Below are 27,977 nucleotides of genomic sequence, written 5' to 3'. Positions count from 1 at the left end.
TAATATTTATAAATAAAACAATTATATATTTATTATTATTTTATTAAAAAAAAAATATAAAAACAATAATGTCGTCTATACCTTATTTACTATTTTATATAAAACAACCTTTTATTGACTAATTCTAATCCGCTCAGCTATCCCACGCGTGGGACAAAGTCTTGGGAAGACGTGAAGCTTACTCTAAATTACTTGCATCTGGGTAACAACCAAGCATCAGATATCTACCGCCAAATAGCAATGCATAGTGTTGTTGTGTTCCGGTTTGAGGTGAGTGAGCCAGTGGAGGTGAGGTGAGGGACTTTTGTTTAATGATTTAGGTGGTAGGTAGAAAGGTAGTTCACCACCGTCCATAGACAATGGCGTTGTAAGAAATATTAACCATTCCTTACATCACCAATGCGCCACCGACCTTGGGAACTAAGATGTTATGTCCCTTGAGTTTATAGTTACACTGGCTCACTCACCCTTCAAACCGGAACACATCAATACTGAGCACTGATGTTTGGTGGTAGAATATCTGATGAGTGGGTGGTACCCAGTCATTAGTTTCCAAGATAAGTCTGCGATGAATTTCTTAGTTCTTATGGTTATATCAATGGCGACTTCCGTCACATAAAATATGGCAGAATTCATCCGACACATGCAGGTTCCCTCACGAGTCGTACACCTCGGTTTGAACCAACGTCTTTCCGTTGTGATGTAAATGTCTTTAGACAGATTACCTTTTCTAAATAAACTTATTTGTAAATATGAAGAATAAAGCCATTTTGAATATGAATTGTTTGTTTTTTTTTTTACAGTCTTAATCTCTTGTCTTATATAAAATAATTTTAGTCACAATTGAGCTATTTTTTTACATATTTTTGTGGCAAATTAAATTAAAATATTCAGAAACGAAACTATTTTTTTTTAATTTATGAATTAACATCGAATATACAATCTGTGGCGCGTTCAGGGCCACACGATGGACTCTATCCACGGCACGTAGGCCGCCACGCGCGAGTAGATCCCCGGCTCGCCCGCCACGCCGCACGCGCGCCCGTACGACGTCACCCCCACCACCGTGTACATGCAGTGGATCTGTTTGTGCTTCAGCTGGAGGGGGCCCCCGCTGTCCCCCTGGCGATTCAAATCATCTCATTAGGGACTGTCAAAGCTGAGTCGAATAAAATAGTGACCGACTGTTGGCCAGTAAGTACACACTAGTAAAGTATGACGTTCGGCGTGTGTCAGCCGTAGCTGTCACACACCAAGATAATAAAGCTGGCTCGTTCATTTTAGTTTTTTTGTAGTGCGTCACTATCTTTTTTTTTTAAATTTATTTATCCATTTAAAATGACAGTACAATATTTAATATAATGATAGCAGCTAAAAAACCACTAAGGTTTATACGTGTGCCATCAATAGTCTACACTATAAATTTACACATTTAAATACTATCGCTATACTACAGATCTAAATACGTACATACACACTTAAAGTAAATCTAAAAAATATTGCTTCAGTTTATACCTAATGTTTTTATTTGAAATATTATAACATAGATCTGAAGGTAGTTTGTTAATTAGTCTGGGAACAATATACTCGGTAGTCCGCTTGCCATACATATTGTTTGCACGCTGAGTGTGAATCCGATTCGATATCTAGTATCTATATATAAATAATCTTAGTAGGAAACCCTCTTAAACATAAAAATATTTTTTCAAATCGGTTCATAAATGGAATTCTAAAGTAACAAACGTAAAGAAAGATATAATTACGAATTGAGAGAAAAAAAACTTGCCAATCCAAACAAATGTCCTTATCATGTTGTTATTTCTTTTTTAAATTAAATCATCACAAAATGTTACCAGTTAAATAAAATTGAAAATTATATTAAAACCCATCAATAGATCAAACATATTTCTCTCTTATGAAATTCTCATGTGCTTAATACTATTATATCTAGACATAGAAACAATGTAAATGAATTAACTTTGTACATTTTCACCAAAAAATCGTTCACCAATGAATCTAAATATTCATTCGTCAAGTCGACTCATGAGAGGAAATGAATCGTTACGTTACAGAGTTGAATTAAATTTAAATCTACCATCAGAGAAGAACCGGCAAGAAACTCAGTAGTTACTCTTATCCACCATTATAATTACAGAGTATGTCAGTAAGTAAAGAGAAATCTAGAAACGCGGTAGCGTGTCAGCCAAGTTCTAGTATTAGTCTTTATGTTCTTTATATTAATAGCGTAAGCCGATTTTTGTCCCAGTGATTATGGGACGAAAGCTGCACAAGAAGATCGGTTATGGTCTCATTTTGAAGAGCTCCGAGGATTCTTGATTGAAATTTACTAAATTGGCTATTTGATTGATTTTTAAAATCCATTTTATATTATTTAGTAGAGTTTAAGGAACCTAGTAAAAGTTGTTTTTTTTTTAAATTCTGGTACAGATATCCTGAAAATATCAAATTATAAATTCCACATTTAAATAGCGCGCAAAAACGCTACTACTTTGACAATATGACGCTGCAATAGGGTCGGTGACATCACTAGCCTGTAATTTGTGGCACATATAATCCACATATAGTAGGCAAACGAGGTTAACAAGCAACTGACGTCATCGTAAGCCCGACCAATCAGGAGAGTATTGTGTCACGTGACAAACGTTTAAAAAAATGCATTTGTATTTACGGATTTTTGAATAAATTAATTATTGTTTAACTTTCGTTAATAAATAACCATTTTTAAACTCATAATATATACTGATTACAATAATTGACACTTTATTTTGGAACTGTCAAATAGCGTATTGTTACGATTTAATTATTTAATTTTAGAGAGTTGAAATAAATTACTGGACGGGTAGAGAACGGTAGAGAACGGTAGAGAACGGGTAGAGAACGGACGGGTAGTATAACCTGTCAAAATTTTGAAATTCCTTAAAATCTGTTGGATAAACACGAAGTATCGCGGGCGACCCACTGGTATGTTAAGAATAAAGGAAATACTTTGAGGTGCTCGACGAAACAATGATTTAAATACAACTATTAAACATCGCCCCCTACCGGTTAAAACTATATCAATGAAATATCCAAGATGAACTCTTGATTCTTGATTGATTCTGTATTACTAGAATAGTATTCAGAACAAATAATTTGTGTTTATAATTCATCTCGTGCTCGGCGGTGAAGGAAAACATCGTGAGGAAACCTGTATGTGTCTAATTTCAACGAAATTCTGCCACATGTGTATTCCGCCAACCCGCATTGGAGCAGCGTGGTGGAATATGCTCCAAAACCTTCTCCTCAAAGGAGAGGAGGCCTTTATCCCAGCAGTGGGACATTTACGGGCTGCTAATGCTAAAATTCAGAACAAATAATACAAAATTATATAGATGATAGAAAGACGTAGAACTAATACTTGTTGACTTCCAGGCTGGATATATTTATATATGTCACCGTAGAATTATAAATACCGTTAGATTATAATCTATCTCGCGAGATTGTGAACCGTAACATACTGCTTATAATTTAACGCATTACTTTTCGTTAGATTATAATCTATCGAAGTGCGTTATTTCAATTAAATTATAAACAACAAGGTAACCTAACCGAAATATCATAAACTATGAAAATATTTGACGTTTTCGTTAAGTTCACAATATTTCGGCAGTTTACAATCTCGCGAGATAGATTATAATCTAACGGTATTTATAATTCTACGGTGATATATACATGTATAATTTTATTATTTATTAACTGTGTATTTTAAATATTGAAAAAGAATAACTACTGAGTTTCTTGTCGGTTCTTCGCGGTAGAATCTACATTCCGAAACCGGTGGTAGCTTCACTTTAAATAGTTTGTTAAATGACGATTCAAAAGTGCTTGTAAAAGCCTACTTGAATAAAGTATATTTTGATTTTAATTATCGGTATGTCTTTTGACTACTTAGTGTTGTGTGTGTCATGACTAAAAATTTCTCATTTATCAGATTTCCCTGGAAATAATTACCTGACAAGTGTCCTTGGACATGTTCTTGTCGCCGTAGCATATTTGCGTGTTCTCATCGAAGCCGTTGCGCAGCTTGCGCTCCGGTGGGAACATCTCTGCGCATTCTGGTGTCGAGAACTTCTCCAGAATTACCTGAAACGCACAATTTGAGGGCTGAAACACATACAAAGACGAGATGGTGCGGTGGAACGACGAAAATAAGTTCAAAACTTAAGGCAGTCGTGTAAATGATCTTATCGCCTTGGGAACCGCCAAATTGCAATGCTTGGTTTCGTTGTGTTCCGGTTTGAAGTGATTAAATATATAAGCGAATGGATGAGCGGAAGAGCGAATGAGGCACCTTCTGCAGCTGGTCGGCGGTGGCGCCGCGGTTCTGCGTGGCGCCCCAGCCCGCCGCCTGCGCGCGCCCGTACGCGTTGGGCGCGCCCACGTCCAGGCACGCCGGCACCGCCAGCTCGTCCAGCTGCATGCTGCGCACACACACACACCTACATACGCCTGCCTCTGTCTGTCTGCCTACTACTGTCTCCCTCGCACATTAAGTCTCACTCACGCCCACACGTACACATTTATTCTATTTGATTTTTAATCGTTCTATAAAAGATGGAGTATTTCCAGACCATTGGAAAAAAGCTTTGGTGCTCCCAATCCGTAATTACAGGCCAATTTCATTACTTTCAAGAATAGGCAAAGATTTCGAAAAGTTAAAAAAGGCACGTGCTTTCCGAGGCACGGGAGTGCACAAACTTTCAACTTCAAACTTGTTACTGAAATTTTCGACGGAGATTCCCATCATTTTAGTTATGTATCCAAAATGGTTTTTAAGCCCTGGACCTCATGATCTTATAACTAGTTACTTTACCGACGAGACACTAAAAATCTTAAAAACAATGAGCCCAATCCACACATACAAGCCTCGTCTCACGAGCTTCGACGCGAGTTTGCCGCTGACGTCACCGCTGGCAGCGGACCAAACGTCTTTTAAATCCAAAAGGTCGCGCTATATATTCTAATCACACAGCTTACTTGCATATTGGTAATGAGACTCTTCGATTTGTAACGACATCGGTATACATGACACTAATTTCGCCGCAATTATTTCAAAGTCATAAATAACAGGGGGGGGGGGTCTCTCAAGGCACGGTAGGCAGACGTCCGGATAAAGCCGGACATAGTTATGCTTTTTGCGTGTCCGGACAAAGTAAACGGTGTCCGGTTGTTAAATATATAATGAGATACAAAATCTTCAATAATGTAGGGTTTCCTGCCAAACTAAATAGTTGGCCTGTCCGGTTATTAGATTTGACGACCTGGCAACCTTAGCTGGAGGTAAAATTTCGTGTCCCAAATCCTGATAAGCTCATCACACTTACTCTCTATCCGTCTCCAGTAGAGCGATATCGTTGTACTTCACCGGTGGAAGGTACTCTGGGTGCTTGATGACGTTTCGGATCTTGTAGAAGCGGCTCGGATCCAACGGATCGGTTCGTCTCAGGACGCCTGTTCTGGCGTATTTCACTTTACCGCTGAAATTAAAAAAATAAACATGTATATCAAACTCAAACTATTAACATATTATTCGATACAAGATTATATAGATGATAAAAAGGCGTGGAGTTAATGCTTGTTGACTTCCAGGCAGGAGACATTACATGGATATATAATTGTATTTAACTAACATGACTGTATTTTTAAACGTTGACAAAGAGTAACTACTGAGTTTCTTGCTGGTTATTCTCGGTAGAATCTACATTCCGAACCGGTGGTACCTTTACGTCTATAAAATGACTATTTGAACGTGCTTATAGAGGCCTTTGCTTGAATAAAGTTTATTTTTGATTTTTACGGAGGACTCTGTGCAATTCAGACGTACTTCGCATGACTCAGATATACTTGGCGGTAGGGGTTTGTGCAAGTCCGTCTAAGTACCACTCACTCATCACATGTAGATGTCGATGTAGAAAAACTTCATTAGTTTTCTATATTGTCTCGGGTCTGGGTGTTTGTGGTACCGTCGTTACTTCTGATTTTCCATAACACAAGTGCTTTAGCTACTTACATTGGGATCAGAGTAATGTATGTGATGTTGTCCAATATTTATTTATTAAATGGATATACTGAAATATGTCGACGCTACCCAACGGGCGAACCAAGTTGGTCAAGGGGGCGTCATTGACGCGCAGGTTACGTACCCTCAACGTCATAGCCGACAGGGTAGATTTGTTTTGTTGCAGCCTGAGTGAACTCACAACTATAGCCACTTGGACTATGTCATATATAACGTAGATACTTATTTTAAATATTGTTAAACCTGCTGTAATGTCGAATTAGGACAAAAATGTCCTGTAATGATATGTATAGTTTTGTATTTGTAAATAAATAAATTATGTTAATTTTATTAGCATTAGCAGCCTGTAAATTTTCCCACTGCCGGGCTAAAGGCCTCCTCTCCCTTTGAGGAGAAGGTTTGGAGCATATTCCACCACGCTGCTTCATTGCGGGTTGGCAGAATACACATGTGGCAGAATTTCGTTGAAATTAGACACATGCAGGTTTCCTCACGATGTTTTCCTTCACCGCCGAGCATGAGATGAATTATAAACACAAATTAAGCACATGAAAATTCAGTCGTGCCTGGGTTTGAACCCGAAATCATCGGTTAAGATGTTTTATTCTATGTTAATTTGAGAAATTATAATTCTGTACGGTGGTTTTAAAAATGTATACATATAATAAATCTAATTTGTGTTTGTTACGTGTGGTGTTATATGGTGACCATTTACCATTATGTAATTCAACAGTCTGACAAATTAAAAAAAAAATGGGCATATCCCAAATCGTAGGAAAACTCACTATTCCCTGCTGGAAGTGCAGTGTCCCGCTGTCAGGATGAACCGTTCGCTCAATAACGTCCCCCCACACAGCCAAACCATCACATCCTCCTTTTCGTAGCCCAACAGTACCTGGAATGAGAAATTTATCCCCAATCATTCTTCTGAAATAAAATTGGCCTACTGTAAGCGCTTGTTTTAAATGAACGATCTCTATTAAATGGGAATTTTTTATGTAGATATTTCAACTTGAATCTTAGATTATTTATATTAGTAGATAGAGTGTGGTACTACAAAAGAACTAAAACAAACGAGATCTATCTTGGTGTGTGACGGTTGACACTCGCCGAACGTCATACTACTTTACTAGTGTACGTGTACCAATCATTGGACATTATTTTTTAACGATGCGTTCTCAGCTTTGAAAGTCTATTTACACACACAAATATATTTAAGTGAACGCTAATAATTTGAAGTATAAATCTCTTTGCTATCATACGTACCATATGAGGAAATTCCTTATATGCAGCAGGAACACCACCAACGATGAGGTCGATGGCGTTGTGCTTGCACTTGTTACCTCTACCCATTGAGCCAATTAGGGCCACCCCCTTTTCGCAAGGGTAGACTAACTTATGCTGGTACTCAATGCACTCTGAAAAGATTAATTCGTTATTGTCATTACAGAAAAAAACACTTAGAACTTCTAAGTTAGGTACCGTTTTATAGCTACGAAAAGTAAATTTTTCGGACTATAAGATTAAGGATTCTTACTTGGTGGTAGGGCTTTGTGCAAATCTGAGTAGGTACCACCCACTCATCAGATATTACACCGCCAAACAGCAGTACTCAGTATGTATTGTTGTGTTCTGATTTAAAGGGTGAGTCAGCCAGTGTAACTACAGGCACAAGGGACATAACATCTTAGTACAAAGGTTGGTGGCGCATTAGTGATGTAAGGAATGGTTAATACTGCTTACAGCGCCATAGTCTGTGGGCGGCGGTAACCACTTACCATCAGGTTGCCTATATACAGTCCGCGTACCGACATCATAAAAAAGGACAGACATCGTGAGGATACTTAAATGAATCAGATAAATTTTGCTTCGCATGTATTCTTCACGTACTGGAGAACCTCGGTGGAATTAATTCTTCTTAAATAAGAGAGAGAGGATTTGCCTAATCAATGTCCTTCTCAAAGATACAGACGAGACGTTGAAAAAATAAAACAAATTAGAAGATCATTGGGGGAAGGTCGATAACGTAACGTCACTTATACATCGTGATTTTACACGATTAAACGATTGAGAGCCGAGATGGCCCAGTGGTTAGAACGCGTGCATCTTAACCGATGATTTCGGGTTCAAACCCAGGCAGGCACCACTGAAATTTCATGTGCTTAATTTGTGTTTATAATTCATCTCGTGCTCGGCGATGAAGGAAAACATCGTGAGGAGACCTGCATGTGTCTAATTTCAACGAAATTCAGCCACATGTGTATTCCGCCAACCCGCATTGGAGCAGCGTGGTGGAATATGCTCCAAACCCCCTCCAAACCCTCTCCTCAAAGGGAGAGGAGGCCTTTATCCCAGCAGTGGGACATTTACGGGCTGCTTGTGTTATGTTATGTAAACGAATTGTACCGTAGACCGTTTGCACATTATTCAATTGCATAATTCAGAACAATACCTATTTCGAACAGATAAAAATATTCTTTGTAAAATAATTTTGAGCAATAAAATTTGCTGCTCCTCCACGTACCCCGAGATCATCATGATCATTCATTTTGGTCCAAACGCGTGACAAAAATGTTCCCATACTATGTTTGACATTGACGTTTGACGTTTGGCGATTGTCAAGCGTAGCTGTCACGCACACTTATTTAATAGACGGTTGTTTTTTTTCGCTTGCGTTAGCTTTGGTTAACACACGTGTTAGTGAGATATCTGTGTTTTCCCAATAACTTTGTGTGATTCTTTCATTAATTTTCAGTGCAAATAGTTCGATTTTATGGTTTTTGGGTTTTACTAACATAATTCGGTTACGGTAAGTGTTATTTTTTAGTTTTTTATTATAGATAAAGTATATTAGTTTAGTTACAGTAGTTAGTTTATAATGGATGTCGATCCTCCTCCTGAACCTCCCGATCCTGGGGGCTCAGAATTACAAACTGACCTCTCATCATCCTCCTCTCGCAAACGTTCCGGGGATAATTCCTCATGTTCTCTTGTTTCCTCCTCTAAGAAAACAGTAGTCCACCCTACTACCGCAAGTCCTTCTATTCAAACTGTGTATGTAAATCCATCCTTCATCGATGGCCCTAAAAGTTATACAGATGACGATAAAGGTCCCTTCATAGTTCACGTCTCTCGGGAAGTTGCTGATCCAGCTGCTGGTATTTCGATACGAGCCATTAAATTCGGACAATTCTTACATAATCACAAGATTGGCTCAATTGTTAATGATGGTGTTAAAAATGTTGGTCGCAATAAAATAGAAATACAATTTTCATCAGCACAAGCGGCAAATAATTTTATTAAAAACCCAATATTAGATCTCTGCAAGTATAAGGCTAGTTTACCCACATATAACGTTACCAGAATGGGTCTAATAAAAGGCATACCAGTGGATTGGTCTATGGAGGATCTCTTGGAGTCAATTGAGCTCCCTCATGGATGTGGGGATATAATCAAATTGAGACGTCTAAACCGCAAGACTTTTAATGAAGGAGTTGTGTCCTGGATTCCAACTCAATCGGTTGTTATAACTTTTAAAGGTCAAACCCTTCCTGGTAAAATCTTTTCCTACCATACATCCCTCCCTGTCGAAACCTATAATCTCCCCACTATAATATGCTTGAACTGTTGTCGTTATGGCCACATTAAGACTCAGTGTAGATCCACTCCCAGGTGTTTTAAATGTTCCCAATCTCATACAGGTGAGTTGTGTGAGGTTGTTAAAGATAATGCTACATGCCTACACTGCTCTGGCAAACACTTTGCCACAGATAAAGATTGCCCGGAGTTTTCGCGACAGCACTCTATTAAAATTGTAATGTCTCAGGATAATGTTTCTTACATGGAAGCTGCCTCTCGCTTTCCTAGTGTCCGTAGATCCTATGCAGAGGTAGCAAAAGAGTTGTTCTCTGTTCCCACGTACATCCCAACTAACCCTGGTCCTTCTAAGTCCACCCCCTGTCCTAGTAAATCATACAGACAAACCATTGTCCGCTCTCCCTCCCCTAGACTTCCTCAAGGGAAGGGGTATGATAAACATGCCCATCAAGCCATAGTTGGCAATTGCCCCTCCTCCTCTCCTAATGGTTGTGCCTTAAATGTTGCTAACCCGTCCCCTCCTAATAATAATCCTAACTTATTGGAACTACTCACAAAAATCCTCTTAAATATCCTCAGTACATGCAATGAAATCCCTTTACCGTCCAACGTTGCCAATGACCTAAATCAATTATTTAACATCCTCCACAATGGCCCCAATCAGATTCCTTCAATGGAACTGCAAAAGCGTCCGTCCTAAGAAACCTGAACTCCTCTCACTTATTAATTTGTATAAACCTGTCATTATTGCCATCTCTGAGACATGGTTGATTCCCGGTTCTCGATTTCGGATTCCAGGTTTCACCTGTTTGAGGGATGACAGAAGTGATGGGTATGCAGGTAGTGCCATCTTGATCAGGCACTCCATTCCCTTCTCCCAAATCCCCTTACCTCCTTTTAGCCAGCACATCAATGCTGTAGCTATAAAAGCCTTCAACATTTCCTTTTTATCTATTTACATTCCCCGTCCTACTCCTTCACTTGCTCCTGAGTTACATTCCATTTTATCTTCTCTCCCAAGCCCTGTTCTTGTTATGGGGGATTTTAATGCCCACCATACATTATGGGGTTCCTATTTCTGTGATGGATTTGCTCCCTTGTTGGTGGATATCGCTGATGATGTAAATTTTTGCATTCTCAATGATGGTTCGCCTACTCGTAGAGTTTATCCTAATCAGAATCCTAATTCTCCTGTTGATTTATCCCTAGCATCTCCCTCCCTATCCTCGCAAATATGTTGGAACATCCTTCCATCGACATTTGGAAGTGACCATTTCCCTATCCTTCTCTCATTAAACAACAGATCCATTGCTCCTACCAAATCATCCCCTCTCCTAAAATATAGACTTAAGAACGTTAACTGGTTAGCATATTCTAACTCTGTTGATGTCATGTTGAACTCCTCCCTGATTTTGTAAATGGTGAAAATGCTGTTGCATACTACGAACTTTTCCTTAATATTATCAAATCCTCCGCTGATACCCATTTTCCACAAAAAAATATTAATAAAAAGATTTGTTTCTCCCCACCTTGGTGGGATGAAGAATGTAATGCCTTGGTCCAACAGAGATCTGAAGCCGAAGAGTCATATACTGCATCTATGACTACACAGAATTTCATCAAATATCAGCGTATAGATGCCAAAATTAAAAAACTATTTTCTAAAAAGAAAAAGCAGGGTTGGATCAATTTCTGTGAATCCCTTAGTCCTCGGTCTCCCCCTCAAACAGTTTGGAGAAATCTTAAGAGATTTCGCCGCTCCCTCAATTCAGAAAACCTAAACGCCTATAATCCGTCCGAATGGCTTAATGATTTTACTACCAAACTTGCTCCTCCCTTTGTACCATGCCAAGATAGTTTTATAAACTTTACTCCAACCTCAGTCTCAGATGATATGGATAGTCCGTTTACACTCTCTGAGCTACACACAGCTCTAAATGGACTTAAGGACTCGTCACCAGGGGAAGATGGCGTGCCCTACTCCTTTATAATAAACCTCAGTGATAAAGCTAAATGCGTCTATCTGAATATAATTAATGCTTTTTTCTTAACAGGAATCGTCCCGGAATCTTGGAAGTCGCAAATTATTATTCCCATACTCAAACCAGGAAAAAGCCCTTTGGATCCAAATTCCTATAGACCCATTGCTTTATCGTCTACATTAGTGAAAGTTACTGAACATCTCCTAAAAAACCGTTTGGAATGGATAATGGAAAGCAGGAATATTCTCTCACCCTCTCAATTCGGCTTTCGAAAGGGTTTGAGCACTCTTGATAGTCTCAGCATTCTCACGACAGACATTCGAATAGCCTTCTCTAACGGAGAGTACCTTGTGGGTGTTTTTCTAGATATTTCTTCGGCATATGATAATGTTCTTCTTCCGGTACTCAGGCAGAAACTGCAACAGCTGAGTATCCCTCCGAGGATTACTCATTTCATATGTAATCTGCTATTTTGCAGATCAATTACAGTTAAACATCAAAATTGTATTCTCCCCCCCAGATTTGTCTGGAAAGGTCTCCCGCAAGGTTCAGTCCTCAGCCCTCTGCTTTACAGCATTTATACCCATGATCTCGAATTGTCTGTTAACAACTTTTGTAACATTCTTCAATATGCCGATGACATTGTTTTATATCTTAAATCTTCTTCTATTCAAAATTTAACTTTGCGATTAAACTCTGCTTTGCATTATCTTGACCTATGGCTCTCTGACCATGGCTTATCTTTATCAATAGATAAGACCCAGGCAGTTGTTTTTACTCGGAAAAGACTAATTCCTGTCTTTGACTTGGTTTGTGGGGATCAACGAATCAACTTTGTCAACAAGACGAAATTTCTAGGCATAATACTCGACAACAAACTGAACGGAATTTATCACTCTGAGCATATTATTAAAAAATGTGAAAAGGGCATTAACGTCCTTAGAGCAGTCTCAGGAGTCTGGTGGGGAGCTCACCCCTATTCTCTTAAACTACTGTACAATGCAATAGTTCGTAGTCATTTAGACTATGGACTGTTTGTCTTAGAACCCCTAAATAAAGCCGTTTCTGATAAGATTAATAAAATTCAATACAAATGCCTTAGGATAATGATAGGAGCTATGAAAACTTCTCCCACTAACGCTCTGCAAGTTGAATGTGTTGATCCTCCACTCCAACTGAGAAGACAATTTTTATGCGACCGTTTTGTGGTAAAATCATTACAGTTATCCTCTCATCCTCTCTGGTCCCGTTTAAGCGAATTGTCCCAACTCTGCGTTGGGGCGAACGCCAAAAGTCCATCCTTACTATTAGACAGTTTTTTAAAATTTACGAAACTCCCACATCCTATCTTAAGGTTCCAGTCAAATCCTCTTTTTTCCACTCCATTTAGAGCTCTAGTCTATAATCCATCTATTATCACAGATCTTGGTCTTATTAAAGGGGCCCCTGATTCAAATTCTAAATTTCAAAGATTTTTTAATCAAAATTGGTCAAATCATTTACTTATATTTACTGATGCCTCAAAACTATCCCCTGATAGCTGCGTCGGCTCAGCCTGTTGGATCCCTAAATTCAAAATTGTCCTTCAATTTAAATCCCCTCCTGAAACTTCCATCTTTTCTGGTGAAGCGATTGCGATTTTGGAAGCCATCCTTTTTGCCCACTCCCATGACCTCAGAAATACGGTAATTCTGACAGATTCTTTGAGTTGTCTGTTGGCAATTAAGGAAAATCCGTTTCGTAGTAGGCGAAAATTTTTTATCATCTTTAAGATCAGGGAGGCATTGTTTTCCTGTCATCAAAAAGGGCTGGAAATATCGCTTGCCTGGATACCAAGCCACTCTGGTATATCCGATAATGATGCAGCAGACTCGTTCGCTAGAGCTGCTATTACAACTGGCTCTCTTGAACATTTTAAAAATTCATCTCAGGACTTTTGTGCTCTAGCGAAAACTTATCTGGATAAATCCTGGAACTCTATTTGGAAAGTTTCATCAAAATCTAAAGGTAGATTTTACGCATCTCTACAACCAGATATTCCAAGGCGACCTTGGTTTTCTCTTCACAGGCAAGCTAATCGTTGGGTCACCACAACTATCTGCCGACTACGCCTTGGACATGCATGTACTCCCATACATCTTTGTAAAATTAGAGTCAGAGATCACTCTTTGTGTGAATGTGGCCTAGACGAAGGTTCCTTATCCCATATACTGTTTTCTTGCCCCAAACTCCTCCATCCCTTATATGACGTTCTCCCTCCTAAAGCTCCTCGCCCTATTAATGTTCAATGTTTGTTAATGTTTGTGTTCAGTCCATTTTGTAAATTTTTATGTAAATATATTGAGCGTAATAACATTAAGTTGTAAATATTTTTGTGTTTGTTCATATATGTTATCTTAATAATAATTTATGTTTATCTAATTATTTATTATTGTGTTGTTTTAGGTTATGGGCTAACAGAGAGTCAACTTCTATTATGCCTTCAAATTAAATTAAGCCTGTAATCTCGACCGCACCGATCAATCTCCATCGTGTCTTCTCCATCGCACGTGACATTGGCGAAATAATCTGTGCCCTCTTGGCATAAATAAAAGCCAAAATTAAAAAAAAAAAAAAAAAAAAAAAAAAAAAAAAAAAAAAAAAAAATAGACGGTTCTTTGCATCAGTTATTTTGTAATGTACACTATATAGATATTAAAACAATTCAAGGATGTCTCATGTACTTACTGTCCCACGCCTTTTGACCGGTCTTTTTTGCCGTCATGTTGGCAGGTATCGCTTCGCATCCGTCTTGTGAAGCGTCTGCATCACCATTCATTACATAGTCATAGACCGGTGGTACATATTCTGTAGACGGATTTGGTCTGTAATGGAAAATAATCATTGAGACTTCTTTTTTGGCGTATTGGGGAGGGGGGGGGCCGTCATTTATAGTATATGCTCCGTTGCTATGTATTATTATAATAACAGGAAAACACACTTGGTGGAAGAGCTTTGTGTAAGGCTGCGTAGGTACCACCCACTCATCGGATATTCTAATACCAAAGAGCAATACTTAGCAGGGATAGTATGATGTCATTTCGGTTCTGGGTGTTTATACGGATACGAAATTAAACGGATAGTTTCGGTTACGGATATTAAAAGAAAACATTCTATATAAGATATTATATAGTCTTAGTTATAATCACAGAAAAAACGAATAGCTTGAAAATACAATTACAGTGGACTGGCAGTGTCGGGCTATCGAATTTGTCGGATTATAGAGTGCTGCTTTAACCTATAGTCCTGAATTTTTTTACAAAAGATTACTTTGTAATCCGGCAAATTACAGATCCAATGATTCAGATCAAATTATTTGTGTTACACTCTAAAGTAATAATCTATATCCGCTTTCGCATGTCAAAATAAGCAATCAGAAACAAAACAAAAAACGCGTCGAGCACAATAGTGGTGCCGCGTACAAGTTGTAACCTTGAGCTGGTCATGAATAACGGACAGTCCTCGACTTACGACGTTTTAAGACTTACAATGTTATGGCACTATTCCTCCGCAACAAGTATTTGATAGCAACAGTTGCTATGGTATAACCGTAAAAGCCCCACTGTTGGCCTATTTCAAATCAAATCAAATCAAAACGTACTTTATTCAAGTAGGCTTTTACAAGCACTTTTGAATCGTCATTTAACAAACTATTTAAAGTGAAGCTACCACCGGTTCGGAATGTAGATTCCACCGAGAAGAACCGGCAAGAAACTCAGTAGTACTTTTGCCTATATATGTTATAAAAACCTGGATCTATAGGTTTCCATATGATATAACTCACCTCTTAGTACTCGTAGTGGCAACAGGTGGTCGGTAAGTAGTTGGGTTACGCTTTTCCATACAGCACACAATGGTTTCGAGGCCTAAGAACGAACATACCTTCAACAAGAACAAACATACAATAAATAAGTTTTGCATGAGATAAATTAATACTTAAATATAATTGAAAACGCTAATTTAATAATAATGATACATTCCATTTTGAAAATATCATTGTACCTTCATTAAAGAACAACACCTCGCCTTATTGCCTCCACTGGTGACAGGAGGGCTGGTTCAATATTTGCCCAGAGGATCCGTATTGCGATTCAACGGAATTCTGCTAGCATTCTTGCTTCCATTCCAAGGTCATGATGTACAGTAAATATTTTTAATTCTTATTTGTTTATAGTTAAGGCCTTAATAATTATTTTGAATAAAGGATTCAATGTAGTGTACAAGTGCGTTAACAAACATGCACTTTCTTAATCCGGGATGGCATCCCGACATGTTTGGGGAGTTCTCAGGCAGAGTATCATCAGATTTACGACCTTCCCGAGACTCGAGCTCAACGAGAAGAACCGCATGAGTATTATATGCATAAAGGTACCACCAGCTCGGAATGTAAATTCTACCGAGAAGAACCGGCAATAATCTCAGTAGTTTGAACGGACTTGACCATGTGAGGCGCTTAGTCGTCACGAACGACGCTTCTCGCTTAAAATCGCCTTAGAACGCAATGCAACGCACCTTAGCAAGTCGATTTATTTCGTTTTAAGAAACACACTCGAATGATGTTTATCAAAAAACCGGTTAAGGAGATACGACCTTCTAAATGTAATAAGTTTTATCAACGAATGTTTTAAAGCGCCTCGCCTCAAATTGAAATAAGAAATGGCATCGATGGAATCAAAATAAACTTTATTCGAGAAGACTTTATGAGCAGTTTTGTGTGCTGTAAATAAGGTAGTAAGTATCCATCAACCCATACACAATGGCGCTGTAAGAAATATTAACCATTCCTTATATCGCCAGTGCGCCACCGACCCTGGGAACTGAGATGTTATGTCTCTTGTTCCTGTAGTTACACTGGCTCGCTCACCCTTCAAACCGAAACACAACAATACCGAGTACTGCTGTTTGGCGGTAGAATATCTGATGAGTGGGTGGTACCTACCCAGGCGGACTTAGACATAGCCCTACCACCAAGTAACCAAACCTAACCTATGTACATCCAAATTCCCAACCTCTTCACAAGAACGATTGCGCAAGAATTCCCAATGGATGGAGTCTACCTGCCTACCTTTAAGTTCAGCTATATTGCAATACACATGACCTAAGGCTCCAACTATTAAATTGTTTAATAGGATTAATTCTGAATATATATTCTACATTGAGAGCTGGTAGGAAAACTTTGTATAGCTAAAATAAACAAACCATAGATTTAAGTATTAGATTTAAGTGTGTACACCGGTTTTCATTGGTAGGCCAATCCGAGTTCGATTCCCGGCCGAGTCGGTATAGAAAAAAAAGTTCTTGTATGTTGTCTTGGGTCTGGGTGTTTGTGGTACCGTCGTTACTTCTGATTTTCCATAACACAAGTGCTTTAGCTACCTACATTGGGATCAGAGTAATGTATGTGATGTTGTCCAATATTTATAAAAAAGAAGTTATCCATGCGATTTGCTAAGGGACCATTTATTTATTACGTAAGACGATTAAGGGGGGGGGGGGGGGTCGACCATGCCTTATGTTTTCTTTCAAGGGGGTGGGAAGGAGTCTCGATAGTTCTTACGTAAGATCAAAAAAATGCGCAAAGTTAAAAACATTAAAATTATACGAAAAAGGTTCGATTGTCGAGGTTCGCTCGGATTTTCGCTCGGAGTTTGGATAGATTTCGTAATAAGCGAAAATAGTCTTACATAATACATGAAGGGTCCCTAATAGCTCAGCTATATTGTGCAATACTACCGGTTCTTGATTAATATCTTTATTTATAACTAGTAACCTGCCCCGTCTTCGCACTGGTGCAATTTATTAATAAAGAAAATGATATTCTTTAAATATAATGTATACCCGAAAACCCGCAGGATTAATTTAGATTTGTACCAGTGATTTTGTTATGATTGGTTTAATTTTTACGGAGTATACACCTTGCATACAAACAAACAAATAACTCTTTACAATATTGATATTTCAATACATTTTTTTTTTTAGAAATCATCGGTTAAGATGCACGCGTTCTAACCACTGGGCCATCTCGGCTCCAATACATACTGTTGAATTATTATTTTTCCTGTATATCAACGAAGTGGTATTTTGCGTTTATAAATTACATAGATGTTACACGCACACATAGGAAACTGGAGGGGGATCATGAGAGTGTATGAAGGTATCATGCGTTATCGGTCACAGTATACGAATCGGTCTTAGGGAAGGGCAAAACATATCGATACCGTTTTTTAGAAAATAATCCTTAGATATATGTCAATATTTTTTAACTCAAATGATAGTATTTGATAATTTTATACAAATTCTTTTATGTTTTGTATTATTTATGTTACGTTTAATTAAATATTTGACTCGTACTAAAGATATTTAAATCAAATCAAATAAATCTTTATTTGGACATACACGTTGTACAAATCATTAACAAAATAATATAAAGTAACAAAAGACAAAAATAATGTGATGGTAAACCAAATTGGTAAACCACTCAGCTTGTGTTGAAACCATTGAAATGCGTATTATAATGTATAAATAAAACTAATCAAACTACGACATAACGGTTTTAATAAACACCGAAAGCGACTTCGTTTCAAGGAGGTGTGAGATCTTTTTTTCATTTTAATAAAAAATAGATCTGTTATCATTTCCATTATAAAATAGTTCTTAGAAGTCGTGAAGTATCAAGGCCATACGCTATGTACGTCTGATTCACACGACGTGTCCAGACTATACTGAACGAGACAACGATACATTCACCCAAGTGCGAGCGAGACAAAATTCTGTAGTAAGTACTAAATGCAGTTACGCTGGTAAAACCGTTCATTAAAAAAAAAACCATACTTTATTAATTGAGGTAAATTATCGTATTGTTTTACTCGACTATGACTTCAATTATTGTTTAAGTTTTAAATTTAATTAGGAATTACACTTGAGATTAATTTTAATTAATATTGTAAGGATAAATTAAGCGTATATTACTGATACATCTCAACAAGAACCTTAGTAATATATTATATTTAACAAATATATATACATTCCGACTTTATACGTACAATAAAAACAAAAATCATTCTTTTTAACGACTAGGTAAGTTGAAATTCTCAGTATTTCTGTACTATAACATACATTATACATATAAACCTTCCTCTTGAATCAATCTGTTTATTGATAGAAACCGCATCAAAATCCGTTGCGTAGTTTAAAAGATCTAAGCGTACAGATGGGAAGCGACTTTATTTTATACTATGTAGTTAAACCATGAAGTCCTGAATGCTATTGGAATATTCTGTGATTTGTCTAAAGCATTTGATTGAGTAGAACACGAGACGCTTCTTTATAAGCTCAAATACTAAGGTATTAAAGGTAAAGCTCTTGATCTCATTGCTTCATATTTAAGTCAAAGAGTCCAGCAAGTTTTTACTAATGGTATAAAGTCTTCTGGATCTACGTTAAATGTGGGAGTTCCACAAGGATCAATTTTGGGTCCCTTTATATTTCTAGTATATATAAATGATCTTCCTATCTATGTTAAAGGTATTTTTTATATAGTGTTATTTGCTGACGATGTGAACGGTGCATTATCACGGATGGTATACAGTAAATAATTTAGTTTTGAATGCTCAAAAAACAAAATATGTATTTTTTAGATGTTAGAAAGCAAAATTTTAGTATATATGTACATATCTTTAAGCGGTGGCCGTCTTGATGTAGCCGATACTACGGTGTTTTTAGAAATAGCATTGGATTGCAAACTTCAGTAGAGTCCTCATGTATCGTCTCTGACAGGAAGACTCAGCTCCGCTGCATATGCGGTTAGAAAAGTTAGACAACTAACTGATATTGATACCGCTCGTCTAGTATATTTGGTTATTTTCACAGTATTATGTCATATGGCATATTACTTTGGGCTAATGCTGCAGACATTGAATCTGTTTTTATTTTACAAGAGAGCAATCCCGTCTATTTATAACCTTGGAGCTAGAGACTCACTTCGAGATGATTTTAACAAAGTAGGAATACTCACTATTGCGTCACAATATATTTACAACAATATTATGTATAGTCACAGTAACATCGATCACTTTGATAAAATCAGTGATAATCATTGTATGTGCACAAGAAGTAAGGATAAGCTTATAACGCCAAGTTTTCGACTCCGCAAAGTCAATAAATCCTTCTTGGGGCAAGGTATCCGTTTCTATAATAAATTCTGCAGACATTTTTAACTTTGCCGAAGATACATTGGAAGAAGAAAAGAAATTATTTGATACAAGATTATATAGATGATAAAGACTTCCAGGCAGGATATATAACATACATATACAATTGAATTTAACTAACATGACTGTATTTTTAGATGTTGAAACAGAGTAACTACGGAGTTTCTTGCCGGTTCTTCTCGGTAGAATCTGCATTCCGAACCGGTGGTAGCTTCGCTTAATATAGTTTGTTAAATGAGGATTCAAAAGTACTTCTAAAAGCCTACTTGAATAAAGTATATTTTTATTTGATTTGAAACGCGAGGTTTCGCGGGTGACCTTAATTATAACAAACACTTTAACAAACATATTATATAAACATATATATGAGGAAAACATAAAATGATTAGTTTGTAAACCGTTTTAAATGCTATACAAGTTGTTAATTATATAGTTGTCTGAATGTCATTGGTAAAACCCACAACCCACATCCCAACGGTGATTCATTCCTTTAAAGCCAACAGGCATAGCTGACGTTTTTCAACTAACAAAAAAATAATAAATTTATTATAATTACTTGGTAGGTTTTGTATAAGTGCGTCTCGGTAAGGTATCATTCATTAACAGCCTGTAAATTTCCCACTGCTGGGCTAAGGCCTCCTCTCCCTTTGAGGAAAAGATTTGGATCACTTTAAACCACACTGCTCCAATGCGGGTTGGTGGAATACACATATGGCAGAATTTCGTTGAAATTAGACACACGCAGATTTCCTCACGATATTTTCCTTCACCGCCGAGCATGAGATGAATTATAAACACAAATTGAGCACATGAAAATTCAGTGGTGCTTGTCTGGGTTTGAACCGGAAATCATCGGTTAAGATGTTCGCGTACGCGTACTCATTCAATTAACAGATATTCTACCGGCAAATAGTATTACTTAATAGTAATGTGTTGCGGTGAGTGAGCTAGTGTAAAATTCACAAGGGGCATAACATTTTAGTCTACAAGTTTAGTGGCGGAATGGCTAATAGGCGGTAGTGAGAACTTACCACCGACCTGATTTTTTTTTTATCTATTAACTTAATATAAGACCACTCATTGAACCTAGCAGTGAGATTCTGTATGAATTCGCTTCGTATTTCACTCGTGAAACGTTGACAGACCTCAGTGATACGTGATGATACGCGTGATTTGTAATGTGAGAAGTATATTTGAAGCGCTAATAGCTCTTAGGGCTAATAAGTCGGCAGCAATTCATTGTAAAGAGCCCACGAATGAACTAAGACTGATACTTTTTGTGGTTCGGAGCAGACTACACCACATTGCTTTATGCGGGTTTGTGGATACAAGTGATACTATATTACCACTTGCTTTTCTTCACCGCCGAACACAAGATTTGTTTTTATGTTATAGGTAGGCCGACCGGCAAATGGGCCACCTGATTTTACGTGGTCACCACCGCCCATAGACGTTGGTGCTGTTACAAATATTAACCATCCCTTATTTCGCCAATGTGCCACCAACCTTGGAAAATATGATATTATGTCCCTTGTGCCTGTAATTACACTGACTCACCCACCCTTCAAACCGGAATACAACAATACCAAGTATGGCTGCTTGGCTGCAGAATATCTGATGAGTAGGTGTTACCTTGCAGAAAGCCCTACCACCAAGTAAATGGGATGAATTATAAACACGAATTAAGCACGTGTAAGTTCAAATCACATTCATGAGGTATTTTATACTATAGTAGTTATACTAAGTATTAAGTCAGGTTATGTGAACAACTAAATATTATGAATAAAAAAAAAAATTTTAATTTTTAAGTTAGGCCATTTTGGTTTCAGACGTTGACTTTACAAGTGCAATTCTGTTGATAATACCTTAATGGTACAAGTTTTGTTAACGGGACAGTTGTCGTTCAAGTTTCGAAAACGCGTTTATGTAAAATGTCCATTAACATTTGACGGGAAAATATTTTTAACAGGGAACTCATATATCTTATATATTAATAGCGTAAGCCGATTTTTATGTTCGTTACGTTCTACTCATACTCATACTCCAGGTCGGGACGATAAAAGTCTTTTAGACGATAACCAGAACACAACATAACATAACAGTCTATTCTAGGAATTTTCTTAAATTTAATGATTGGGCGACTGTCGGAATTCACAAGAGTAGGCAGAGGTTGTATGAACTTTATAGTGAAAGATCATACAACCGGTCTTTTTCATTTATCAGTTATGTTAGTGCCTACTCTAAACTATTCAAACGTGTATGTCATACAGCTAAATCATTGCATATAAAAAAAAAAATTATTGAGGCACCTGATAAAATTAAAATGACATGGAAAATTATTAATTGTGAAACTGGAAGAGTCAAAAATAACATCTCCGACTTTAGCTTATCTATTGACAATTTATTTTCCTCAGATCGGGATGTTGCAAATGTTTTGAAAATTTTTTTGCTGACATTCCATTTTCGACAACTAACTCATTAAATTCCTCTCCTACCGTTGCTGAATCATTATTAAAAAACCATGTGGAAGAATGTAATATTAGCTTTAAATTTAATACAGTAAGTGTAAGTGATGTAATAAGTTCCTTCAGATCACTAGATATTAAGAAAACGGCCGATCTGTGGGGGATCTCTGTCAAGGTAGTCAATTCAATAATTGATGTAATCGCACCCTACCTTGTCACTATATTTAATAAATGTGTCCTTAGTGGCGTGTTTCCTGACCTCATGAAACATAGTAGAGTATTACCAATATTTAAATCAGGTAGTACATCAGACCCCAACAACTATAGGCCCATCTCTGTACTACCAACTCTTAGCAAGATCTTTGAAAAGTTGTTACTAAATCAAATGCTAGTACATTTTAACAATAACAAGTTGCTACACAAGAAACAATTTGGATTTACAAGGGGTCGCTCGACAACTGACGCTGGTGTTGAGCTCGTTAAAAATATTTACAGGGCCTGGGAGGAGTCACAGGATGCCTTAGGGATATTTTGTGATTTATCTAAGGCCTTTGATTGTGTGCAACACGAAACTTTGGTCAGGAAGCTACGTCATTATGGAATTAGGGACACTGCACTCAGTCTTCTGATTTCGTATCTGAGCAATCGCATTCAGAGGGTTGATGTAAATGGAAAGAGATCTCCCGGGTCTCCAGTTACTGTGGGGGTCCCTCAAGGATCAATTCTTGGACCATTTCTCTTCCTTGTTTATATAAATGACCTGCCACATCTCCTAGGTGATAAACTCGAGATAGTATTGTTTGCTGATGATACTTCTTTAATTTTTAAAATAAAAAGACGTCTTTCAATATATGACGATGTGAACAATACTCTCTCTGAAATAGTAAATTGGTTTAGTGTTAATAATTTAATGTTAAATAGTAAAAAGACTAAATGTATTAAATTCACTACTCCCAATGTAAGATGTGTCAAAACGAGTGTACGTTTAAACGGGGAAGCATTAGATGTTTTAGAATCAACAGAGTTCCTTGGTATGACAATAGACTCTAAGCTCCAATGGGGCCCCCATATAGATAAATTGGCGAATAGACTTAGCTCTGCAGCCTATGCGGTAAAAAAAAATAGACTTTTGACTGATGTGGATACGGCACGCCTTGTGTACTTCAGTTATTTCCATAGTATAATGTCGTATGGCATCCTACTCTGGGGTAATGCAGCTGACATTAATACTATTTTTGTACTGCAGAAGAGGGCTATTCGTGCAATTTATAACCTGGTCCCAAAAGATTCGTTAAGAGGTAAATTTAAAGAAATTAAAATAATGACTGTCGCTTCTCAATTTGTTTTTGATAATGTTATGTATGTACGCAAAAACATAAATGATTTTCCCAGAAATTGTGACGTACATTCTATTAACACTAGGAACAAGAATAAACTTGTTACTCCAAGTACCCGATTACACAGGGTTAGTAACTCTTTTTTGGGGCAATGTATACGTTTTTACAACAGGATCCCAGAAAACGTTCAAAATTATTCAATTATAAAATTCAAAAGAGTCGTTAAAGAGCGTTTGTGTGCTAAAGGATATTACAACACTAATGACTTTTTAGTTGACTGCACACCTTGGGAATGAAATGATCGCCTCCAGGCTGTTTTAAACAACTAATATATACTTATCATTGTACCTACATGGAAAATGGTTAAAAAAAATGAAAAAAAATATATCCCGCTGAGTTTCTTTCGCCGGTTCTTCTCAGGTCCGAGGTGCTAAATTCCGAACCGGTGGTAGATTTTTGACAATCAATAAGCAAGTGCAAACACTTCTATATTGAATAAAGATTTTTGACTTTGACTTTGACTTGACAACAATACTGAGTATTGTTATTTAGCGGCGGAATATCTCATGAGTGGGTGGTACTACCCAAATGGGTTCGCACAAAGCCCTAACCAAGTAAAAGGGAGAGCGACTGAATAGAGAATGTACCTGTGCTTGTGCACACACTTGTGCTCTAGTTGGTTGATTTGCCATGAGATGACGTCATCATCATGTATATTTGGATGTCCGCGCTTTATTAAAAACCACTGATTCGTCTTGGATGGGCTTTTCGTTATAAATTGCATATGTTATCAATTAATGCAGTAAATCATTTTTAATTAGACGAATTATATTTAACTGACGCTAAGATATCAATAATGTAGATTTAATTGATATAATGATTAATAATAGGTATTTAATGAAATAGTTTTAGGAAGAACATTGAAATCACGCTTCTCAGGTTAATAGTCTAAATTGAAAGCGGGTTAAACTGAGAAACGAAACGAGTTGTTTAATAATTAATAATACTACAGTGGAATTATTTTACGGGGGGGGGGGGGGGGGATTTCTTACATGTAATCCGACTATCGAAATTATCGGATTACAGAGTACCCTACTGCCTAAGAGTGAGACCCCAATAGTCCGGAATTTCTTACAAAAGACTACCTTGTCATCCAATTACATATCCAATGATAAGATTCTATATTTTATACTCTGAAGTACAAAGAAGTGATAGCTATCACTGGTAGTCAAATTCAAACTAAGCGATCAGAATCAAAACACAAAAACGCGTCAAGCACAATAGAAGATATTCAATAATAATAGACGTGTCGGTATACAGGGGTGCCGGTTTAGCCCGGGGCTGGATAACCGGGATACCACTGCATATACTAAAACCTTCCCCGAAACACGCTGCTTATGTTATAAATTGTATGTATATTGGTTTGATTGAAAGTATTTCATTAAGTTATAACAAAAAAACCATCATTTATTAAGAATAGATTTTTTTGGTATTAGTTGGCGGACGGATCACCGCTGACCATAGGCGCTGTTAATTTTAAATATTGCCCATACGGAACCAAGTTTGGGAATTACAATGTTAAAACTCTTGTAGTTTTTTTTAATGTCATAGGAAGGCTAACGGTTAGCCCGTAAATAAACAATGAGAGTGTGTTCCTTTGTTGAGTGAGGCTCTTGATCTCTCGGTCTTGGTATAGACTGAATTAGTAAAATAAACATGTCGGACGACAATAGTGATCGTTTAGATGGCTTTCCATTATACATATATATTTTATACCCGCATATTTGACATCGCAATTTAAGACCAATCATCATAATACAGATGTCAATTTTCATACGATTGTTTTTATGCATTGGTGCGAAGCGGAAGGGGCTACTTACGCAATTAATTTTTATCATATCAATTCCTTCATTAACAAACTGAAGACGAACGAAGCCGGGCGGCCGGCTAGTCTTTATACATAAAAGAGATTACTGTGCGTCTGTTAAGATATGTTTTAAGTTACTTACACCAGGATTTCCTCTGCGATTCTTGATGTCATCAACAGCGGACTTGCAGTTCCGTAAGTTCGTACATACACCCACAGAGCCTTTATGTGTACATCTTTCACCTGGAAAAATACACAAATAATAAAATGTCGTATAACTTTTTTTTGTAAATATGAATCTATATAATTCCAACCTATAACCCAAAAAGACGCCGTTTGACCATTGAATTCTTTTACTTTCCGTACTGACGAGGTTACGTTACGTTGCATGTTTCACGTCTCGCTCGTATGCCTTAATAACTCGAAATTTAAAGCATTGAAAATTTAATAAAATGCTTATACTTTTATGAATATCGTTATATTCATATTAGAAACTATTATTCCCGTATTAAAGGGGGAGGAGGGGTCGGTTGTTGGTTTTAGGTATAAAAAAGTATAAAGCCTTTCCAATGGAAGTAAGAAAAAAGATAAACAAACCATAGATTTACGTACATCGACATACCTACTTAAATTCTACTTCCAAAATTTCGGTAAAAATTCCGTAAATCCATAGTGAATATCATCGACTAATCAAGCTCTCGACCAATGATATCGCGTCAATTTGCTGTCAAATGTTGTTTATATGGCTGTTTTCCTGTTATGGTTGGAATAGAGTATACGTAATTGTCTTCCTTTGAGGTTAAAGCTTGCTTCATACAAAAGTTCATCAAATTCTTTGTGTGGTTTAGAGAGTTACTTATTCGTAGTATCAGTGGAAACTTAGCTGATGTATTTATAAAATAAAGTTAACATAACATAACAGAAACAGCCTGTAAATTTTCTATTGCTAGGCTAATTTGAGAAGAAGGTATCCACCACGCTGCTCCAATGCGGGTTGGTGGAATACACATGTGGCAGAATTTCGTTGAAATTAGACACATGTAGGTTTCCTCGCGATGTATTCTTTCACCGCCGAGCACGCTTATTTTATTTTTAATTAGATGAGGATTAATGCTGTATAGCTTAAAATCGCTTCGAAAATAAGCCATTATTTCTCGTAAAAAGTAAAGAATAAAAAATAGTTATTGTGGGTTATCCCCAAGAGATAGACCTTTTTAAGGTGTACAGTACTGTAGGACATTATTTTGAGGATTGAGCTAGCATTTGCAATGGAGGCGCAAAAAATGTGTTTATTTACGACATCACTTCAGAAACCTCTACAATTATCATAGTTTCTCTACTATATTGTGCATGTAATATACATATAAACCTTCCTCTTGAAACAATCTATCTATTTAAAAAAACCGCATCAAAATCCGTTGTATAATTTTAAAGATCTAAGCATACGCAGGGACAGACAGCGGTAAGCGACTTTGTTTTATACTGTGTCATGATTTCGAGCTGAGATTGCCCCGTGGTTAGAACGCGTGCATCTTAACCGATGATTTCGGGTTCAAATAATTGTAAAAGAAAAAATTACAGTATATTAATAAGACTCTTTTCAGTATTATGATAAGTAGTATTATCATTATTATTCCATTATTATTCCTGCAAAAACTTTTCTTTTTCGGTCTCAGTTACGGTTACGAATAATAGAAGAATAAAATTCATCCCTGGTAGTTACAGTAATAGAGGAAAATTATCTTATTAAACTTATTAATCATTTGACCGATCTTTGAATTAATAGATGTATTTGTTTTTTTTTATATTAGTTTAAAAATTGCTTAAAAAACACATTACGTACCTTCATATTGTCCGTTCGTTTGTATAACAAACAAGAAAATATAACTTATGAACACTTTACAATGCATACTATATATAAATATAAATACTCTGTAATTTTCTTGTACTAATTTGCAAAAACAAACTAAATATTGTTAGTTAACACATTTGACAAGCACTTTTCGCGCGAACTAATTAGCACAGATAAAATACTAATTTTTAATACTTGAAATCGTACTGCCACAGGTATGTAATCGACTTAAATGTTTTTTTTTTTAAATAAAAAAGTACAACAGGAAAATACGTGCAACCTACACAGTGATTGTCACTAAACTAAATAATAAGCCCGTAGTGAGGAACTGCGAAAACATAGCTGCAGTAATAATGCCTCCATATAAATACTAGCAGCCAGTCCGGACTTCGTATGAAGATTTTATAACTTGTATTTTTAACCAATAAGAAATTAACAAATCGTGAAAAAAAGTTAAAAATCAATTATTATTAACAGTTATAATATTTTATACATAGATTATATATCTACTTGCTTTCGACTCGTTAGTGAATTGGTTAGTTTGTAAGA

The 27,977-nt window shown here is 36.9% G+C and overlaps 1 protein-coding gene across 1 annotated transcript; it reads right to left on the bottom strand.

Annotated features, from left to right (window-relative positions):
• Nucleotides 1-55: 55 nt before the first annotated feature.
• LOC125074699 (serine protease snake-like) lies at nucleotides 56-27,722 on the bottom strand. Its single transcript, XM_047686096.1, has 10 exons — nucleotides 27,420-27,722; nucleotides 25,719-25,819; nucleotides 15,482-15,579; nucleotides 14,386-14,522; nucleotides 7,346-7,497; nucleotides 6,865-6,974; nucleotides 5,385-5,537; nucleotides 4,352-4,481; nucleotides 4,012-4,143; nucleotides 56-1,122 (listed from the first exon to the last, which is right to left on the bottom strand). The coding sequence occupies exons 1-10, from the start codon at nucleotides 27,484-27,486 to the stop codon at nucleotides 955-957; spliced, it is 1,248 nt and encodes a 415-aa protein (XP_047542052.1). The 5' UTR covers nucleotides 27,487-27,722; the 3' UTR covers nucleotides 56-954.
• Between the last annotated feature and the right edge of the window lie 255 nt (nucleotides 27,723-27,977).

This window comes from Vanessa atalanta, chromosome 28 (genome assembly GCF_905147765.1).
Source record: "Vanessa atalanta chromosome 28, ilVanAtal1.2, whole genome shotgun sequence".
Lineage (NCBI taxonomy): Eukaryota > Metazoa > Arthropoda > Insecta > Lepidoptera > Nymphalidae > Vanessa > Vanessa atalanta.
The sequence above is the reverse complement of the archived record's forward strand: the minus strand, read 5'-3'. Positions and strand labels throughout refer to the sequence as shown.

Coding starts and splice junctions, on each gene's coding strand:
- LOC125074699 (XM_047686096.1), bottom strand. CDS start 27,486: ATGCATTGTAAAGTGTTCATAAGTTATATTTTCTTGTTTGTTATACAA. Junction 25,820..27,419: donor AACGAACGGACAATATGAAG/GTACGTAATGTG, acceptor GTATTTTTCCAG/GTGAAAGATGTACACATAAA. Junction 4,482..5,384: donor CTACTGGAGACGGATAGAGA/GTAAGTGTGATG, acceptor GTGTGTGCGCAG/CATGCAGCTGGACGAGCTGG.